Below are 7,500 nucleotides of genomic sequence, written 5' to 3'. Positions count from 1 at the left end.
GAAGAGGATATTTTGAGGTTAGAGAGTAGGAATTCGGTCTCATTGAATGACCGTCATTTAATCCCTTAAGGGGGGGATTGGGGGGCCCTTGTTCTTTGCTTGAGCCACTGTCATGGTGCTCCTGTTTATACAGTAGGCTATTGTATAAACCAGTACTGTATGCACTGTATAAGCTAGCACTGTGTAAATGAGCACTGTTTAAACCAGTACTGTACTGTATGAACCAGTCATTTACTGTATAAAGCAGTTATATCTGTATAAACCAGTACTGTATGAACCAGTCCTGCGCTGTATTGACCAGTACTGTATCTATACAAGTGATATGCTGTGTAAACCAGTGCCTTACCTTATAACCTAGCTGCTTCCTATACAAAGTAATATTGTATGTATAAACCACTAGTGTAGTGTATTAATGACAACAGCAGCCTTTTTCTTTTGTGTCGTTGTTTCCAATACTTAGCGAATATCCCCTCAACCCCACTTCTGTGACCCAGGTGTCAGCCCCAAGGTAACTATGGTTACATTTCGCACGATAGAGTTAAAACAACGTTGTTTCAGAATCCATGTCCATTGGAGAGGGAGGATTCTCTTGGCCCAGTGTGCGTGCATAATCAACCTTTGCGTAGACAGGGTTTAATTAGCCATGATGAGAGACTCAAAATAGCAGGGAGATGAAATGGCCTGTAATGCTATCCTGCATCAGATGGCACAGGGTTAATGATACGTTCTGACAACCTGCTTCATACAGCTCTTTTCAACTCAGTGTATCTGACACGCTCTCACTCTGCCCTGATCTCGGTCTCTCTCTCTAGCTCCCTCTCTCCTAATATATCTCTCTCACTCTTTAGTGCTCACTCTATTTCTATATTTTTCCATTTTACCTTCTCTTCTGTATCTACACTCAATTTATATTCTATGTCTATGTCATTAATTCAGAGTGAAGCCAGATTAAACAGAGAAGTCCGATACAACAACAAACGTAGGTATACATCCAGTTACACATTAACCGTGTATGATCATACTTCAATGGACTCACTCAGTCCTCCTAGAAGAACAGGGAGGATGGAGAAGATGTTGGCTGTTGTTTTGACTGTATTTCCTTGTGTTAAAGACTAACACAGTCTGATTCACATTGCAGACCCAACTAAGTTATGTTTCCATCCCCTAGCCAGACGTACACAAACATTTTCCCCCGTCATCACAACCTGGTGCGGAGGTAGAAGTTGGAATAACAGTTGCTAGTCACCAGTGTCAGAGAGATGAGAGAGAGACAGAGTGGGAGAGAGTCAGGTGCAGATCGCTACGGCAACGGCACACTGCCTCAGTCCCACTCTCCCTCTGTCTCTCTCTGTCTCCCTCACTCTCTGCTTTACTTTACTTTACTCTTTGCTCTACTAAATTCATATTTTGGTTCTGTTTGCCTCGTTTACACTCTATAGAATTTTTTCTTTTTTTTTTACGATATTTGAATTTTATTTTATGAAAGTCAGAATCCTAGGTGTGGATGTGTACGTTTGTCAAATGTATGCTTATTATGACGGTGAATATGAGGAAAGTGTACTAATACTGCAGTGAAGGATTGCAAGTGTTTAGTGTGTGTTTGTGTGTATGTGTATGTGTGTGTGTGTGTGTGTGTGTGTGTGGTTGTGTGTGTGTGTGTGTGTGTGAGTGTATGCGTGTGTGTGCATGTGTGTGTTTGTCTGTGTGTGTCTGTGTGTGTGTGTGTGTGTGTCTGTGTGTGTGTGTGTGTGTGTGTGTGTGTGTGTGTGTGTGTTGGAGGGCCTTATATATATGATAAACATGCATACACTCCATTATCCGCTAGAAACAAATCTACACGCATACACACATAAACACACACACACACACACAAACACACACACACACACACACACACACACTATTATCAGCACTGCATGCACGCTGTGTCTAGGATTAGCAAGCAGTCTGTTGAACAACACACAGTCTGCAGGGGAGGGGATACAACACAGTGCCATATGCGCCTTCTGCAGAAACTCAACTCTAGAAATAGATATCTTAAAACGGAATCCCATTGCAAAGTTAAAACACAGTTTGGATCCCTAATAAACACATATTTGAACTAAACTTTTTATTGAGATCAGAGGCTCATCGAAATGAAAGAAATAAACGTTGGCATAGGAAACCGTCCTTGCTTTATTATGGTTGACAACTGAAAACGTCGGAGCTAAGCACACGATGCTTTAACAAGACATTTGGTCTTTACGAAAGCCTATCTCTAGTCAAGATTGAATGTGGCGTTCACCACCTCCGGAGGAAGTTTTCACAATGGTTGTCAATGTCCACGTCTTTCAAACTACTTCTCCTGCCTTTTTTTGAAGGAGAGAACATCTCTTTTTTCATCTCGAACTGTCAACGGAAGCTCCCTAAAAAAAAACTTGAGTAGGTTTTGCCTTTCGGGAGATAGGATACTCAACCAGGCTAGCCAATCAAAATCCCTCTGTAACTAAAAGGCTGTGGTTGAATTGTCTATTTTGCTTAGGAAGGTTCCTCACTGAGAATGTCCCGGAAGTATCTAATCGGCAACCATGATAAGAGCTGGTCCAATCCTCCAAATGCTTAGGGAAGGTGCTTCAATGCTTCCTTTCTTATCTCCTTTAGCATAGGGTGCATTGGACCAATGAAAGGAAAGGAGATAACGCAGTCCCACAATTCCTTGCGGCAGCAACATTAAAAGCCACGCACCATTTGGCCCTTCACGAAAACAAACATTCAACATGACCAACGAGAGATCTACGTCCCTTGTGGGTAATGTTGGTGGTTTGTTTTCAGGTAGTCATCATCCAGTCCATCTTTGTAACATTTTCGTTTCACCACGGCAGATCCACGTCAATACATCCACTGTCACATGAGTACATGACTGTGTGAGTGCAGTTAGTCCCTTTGAGTTGACTCCTTCACACCTTTCCTTGACTCCATGACGTTTTCCATTTTGGACAAGGGAAAGTGGGTAGGAAAGGACGTAGGATGTAATCTGTTTGACTATTCAACCACAGCCGACATCTCCTTTACATATTCCCATGATGCACCATGGCGGGCAAATTGAAAGACAGCGCTGTTTATTAATTGTGCGCATAAAAGGCTCATGTAGAGGCGAAGCGAGGTGGTAGCTAATCCCACAGAGATAAAACATTGTTTTCCAATCCAATGTAATTGTAAACGTCATTGGTATTAATTGTAGTTGCCATCACAGGACCTCAAACCGTGCACAGCAAATCCAGTTTGAATGGGGAGCTTATCTCGTGTAAACACACAACATGTCCAAATAACATGGTGTGTGGGCGTTCAATACGTCCCCCTCATCCATATTCATAAACACTGCAGCACTCTGTATATTTCCTTTTAAGGTGCTTTGCTGTCACACAAACCACCAACACACACAGCGCAGGCAGAAGCATCAAACAGACAGAGAGGACACATCAGTGGGATCCCCTCCACAGCTGCCATTTTGGATCAGGCCGTTAACAAACACAACTGAGATGACTCAGAAGCACACGGGATCCAGAAGTTTTAAAAAGAAGAGGATTATGAGGAGGATTCTGCTATTGATGTCATCATTAAGCCCTGGTTTACTTTAAATGTGGTAAAGTCATTAACCTAAGAAAGGTTCACAACTAAAAGTGAATAAATTACATGCCAGTTACATTGTAGCTAAAGTGCTCACTTAGCAGTTCGATTTGGCGCAAAATAAATCCAACTTCCACAATGTTTATTTACACCTTAACTAGCAAGATAGATCTCCTCAGAGCGGTTATTAATCTAAAGCACCTGACCTTTGTTTAAATGAGACCTATTGTAGACCTGATCACAACAGCACACCTTGTGGTACTCAAAAAATGCCTCATCACCATGAAATGGTGCTACAAGCTTAAATATCCTTTTTATATTTGCGGACGTAGTAGCAAAATTTGTCCTTGGGAAAAAATAACTGTTTCGGGGAAAATCTTGGAGCGATGCGTTTTTGTGTTTAAATGTGTGGTATATTTTCAGTTTGGAAAATCTCTGTATCTCTAGAAAGCATTAGATCTAGTTCGCTGGCTGAGTTGACGACAGAGACTAGGGGTCGCTCTGCTGCTAGTATGGTCTGTTCTACTATGCTCTAGTCACTCAGACCTATATTTGTCCAGGGAAACAAATATAAAACTAACTAAAAATATATATATTTTGAGAGGGCGCATGGCCCCACCATCTGACTACATTTAGATTATTTTGCTGGTAACCGTGGTATTATATCGGTGTTAGCCGACTCTAGGGTGTGGGCTATACCGTCAGCACCCCAGTGATTTGCAAGCGTCACCGATTTTTATGTTACACAACTCTCTGCATTTCGTTTTTTTTGTCCCCCTACTTTCACAACAAATAGCGACCCCCTTTGTAACACACACACACACACACACACACACACACACACACACACACACACACACACACACACACACACACACACACACACACACAAACACTCACTGACTCACTCAGATAAAACACACTTGGGGGGGAATTACTGCCAGTCACTAATTCCAAAGATTTCTTCTATCACTTGCTCCTACACATGTACACACAAAATCTCTCCAACTACACACACACAGACACAAACACACAAAAGCCCACACAGTAGACCTGTATTATAGCATATATATATATATATATATATATATATACAGTGGGGCAAAAAAGTATTTAGTCAGCCACCAGTCAGCCAGACAAAATGAAAAAAAAAAATCTAGAAAATCACATTGTCTGATTTTTAAAGAATTTATTTGCAAATTATCCTGGAAAATAAGTATTTGGTCAATAACAAAAGGTCATCTCAATACTTTGTTACATGCCCTTTGTTGGCAATGACAGAGGTCAAACGTTTTCTGTAAGTCTTTACAAGGTTTTAACACACTGCTGCAGGTATTTTGCCCCATTCCTCCATGCAGATCTCCTCTAGAGCAGTGATGTTTTTGGGCCTTCGCTGGGCAACACGGACTTTCAACTCCCTCCAAAGATTTTCTATGGGGTTGAGATCTGGAGACTGGCTAGGCCACTCCAGGACCTTGAAATGCTTCTTACGAAGCCACTCCTTCGTTGCCCGGGCGGTGTGTTTGGGGTCATTGTCATGCTGAAAGACCCAGCCACGTTTCATCTTCAGTGCCCTTGCTGATGGAAGGAGGTTTTCACTCAAAATCTCACGATACATGGCCTCATTCATTCTTTCCGTCACACGGATCAGACGTCCTGGTCCCTTGGCAGAAAAACAGCCCCAAAGCATGATGTTTCCACCCCCATGCTTCACTGTAGGTATGGTGTTCTTTGGATGCAACTCAGCATTCTTTCTCCTCCAAACTCGACGAGTTGAGTTTTTACCAAAAAGTTCTATTTTGGTTTCATCTGACCATATGACATTCTCCCAATCCTGTTCTGGATCATCCAAATGCTCTCTAGCAAACTTCAAACGGGCCCGGACATGCACTGGCTTTAGCAGGGGGACACGTCTGGCACTGCAGGATTTGAGTCCCTGGCGGTGTAGTGTGTTAGTGATGGTAGCCTTTGTTACTTTGGTCCCAGCTCTCTGGAGGTCATTCACTAGGTCCCGCCGTGTGGTTCTGGGATTTTTGTTCACCGTTCTTGTGATCATTTTGACCACACAGGGTGAGATCTTGCGTGGAGCCCCAGATCGAGGGAGATTATCAGTGGTCTTGTATGTATTCCATTTCCTAATAATTGCTCCCACAGTTGATTTCTTCACACCAAGCTGCTTACCTATTGCAGATTCAGACTTCCCAGCCTGGTGCAGGTCTACAATTGTGTTTCTGGTGTCCTTTGACAGCTCTTTGGTCTTGGCCATAGTGGAGTTTGGAGTGTGACTGTTTGAGGTTGTGGACAGGTGTCTTTTATACTGATAAGGAGTTCAAATAGGTGCCATTAATACAGGTAACGAGTGGAGGACAGAGGAGCCTCCTAAAGAAGAAGTTACAGGTCTGTGACAGCCAGAAATCTTGCTGGTTTGTAGGTGACCAAATACTTATTTTCCACCATAATTTGCAAATAAATTCTTAAAAAATCAGACAATGTGATTTTCTGGATTTTTTTTTTTCATTTTGTCTCTCATAGCTGAGGTTTACCTATGATGAAAATTACAGGCCTCTCTCGTCTTTTTAAGTGGGAGAACTTGCACAATTGGTGGCTGACTAAATACTTTTTTGCCCCACTGTATATACAAATAATACTGTACAATCTATATTACAGTGGAGCTTCACATGACTATTGTGACACAATACAGACATATTCAGCGCAACAATATTTACTCCCCGTTCCGCCTTATCTTCGCCCTCTTTTTTCACAGCATTGATTTCATTTATGCACTGCCCTAAAAATAAATCATCCAGCTACTTATCCATCCTTTACCAGCTATAAATCAGGGTTACCTCCATGCAGGTGGTAATGTACATAGCTTATACAGATCGAGTTTGTCTTAATATGAGCTACATTTGTAGAACTACTGCATTTCTGGCTGGAGGCATAGAAGTAGTAGATAAAGGGGTTTGTATTGCGGCATGAGAATATATATTAATTTTAAATAAATTCTTTAAATGAACAGAAAATAATCCAAATTTATATTAAATTCTCCAAAATAATATAAATAATATGGATATGAGTCTAAACTTTCAAGTGAAGCTGCGATTGCATAGTGCAGAAGACTATTTGCCATTTTTTGGTATTTGCAATTTCTGTATGTTTGTGTGCATCAGTCTAATCTGTACCAAACAGATGGAGGCACACACACACATTGCATTACATTTTACATTTACATTAAGGGAATTCAGCAGATGCTTTTATCAAAAGCGACTTACAATAAATACAATAAGTACAATAAGAAGAAAGAGAAACAACAATATATATCGCTGTCGGTACAGTAAGGGTGTTCATGGAACAAGTGGCAAGCACTACGGCCATTCCCTGTACGCAACAAAGATAGCAGTGATAAGATGTATCACACACACACACACACACACACACACACACACACACACACACACACACACACACACACACTCCAGGATTGGGTGGCGTTTACCTTGGTGAGGTGTGGGTTGGGGTTGAAGCCACACTGGTTGCACACAGTGGATTTGCACTGGGTGCAGGTGTTGTAGTTGGGCACGGCCGGGGGCCGGGTCAGCTCTGTGGTGGTGCAGACGGGGCACAGCTTGCTGGTGGGCATGGGCGCGATCTGGGGCACCGAGTACGGGGAGGTGGGGGTCACGCCGCGGTCCGGGGACGCGGAGGGCGAGCGGCCCGTCCTGGAGCCCTGGAAGTCCACCTGGAGGTTCCGACGGGAGGCGTGCTGGCCGGGGCTCTGGCCGCCCGCCGGGCCGTGGGGCCCCGCCTGGCCGGACCCCCCGGCCGGACCCGACTGCCTGGGAGGGGTGTGGCTCTCGTGGGTGGCCAGGCGGTAGGGCTCGGCTGCTCTGGAGC

At 43.2% G+C, this 7,500-nt stretch overlaps 1 protein-coding gene across 1 annotated transcript in view; it reads right to left on the bottom strand.

The window, feature by feature from the left end:
- Nucleotides 1–7,495, bottom strand: part of bsna (bassoon presynaptic cytomatrix protein a) — a gene marked incomplete at its 3' end in the record, with an annotated part of 60,257 nt that extends 52,762 nt beyond the window's left edge. Inside the window, exon 1 of the mRNA XM_079738728.1 lies at nucleotides 7,103–7,495. Coding sequence (XP_079594854.1) covers nucleotides 7,103–7,246 — 144 coding nt within the window. The 5' untranslated portion in view covers nucleotides 7,247–7,495. The remainder of the gene's footprint in view (nucleotides 1–7,102) is intronic.
- Between the last annotated feature and the right edge of the window lie 5 nt (nucleotides 7,496–7,500).

This window comes from Pollachius pollachius (assembly GCF_949987615.1).
Source record: "Pollachius pollachius genome assembly, chromosome: 6".
Classification (NCBI taxonomy): Eukaryota; Metazoa; Chordata; class Actinopteri; order Gadiformes; family Gadidae; genus Pollachius; species Pollachius pollachius.
This window is presented reverse-complemented; position numbering and strand designations above follow the sequence as displayed.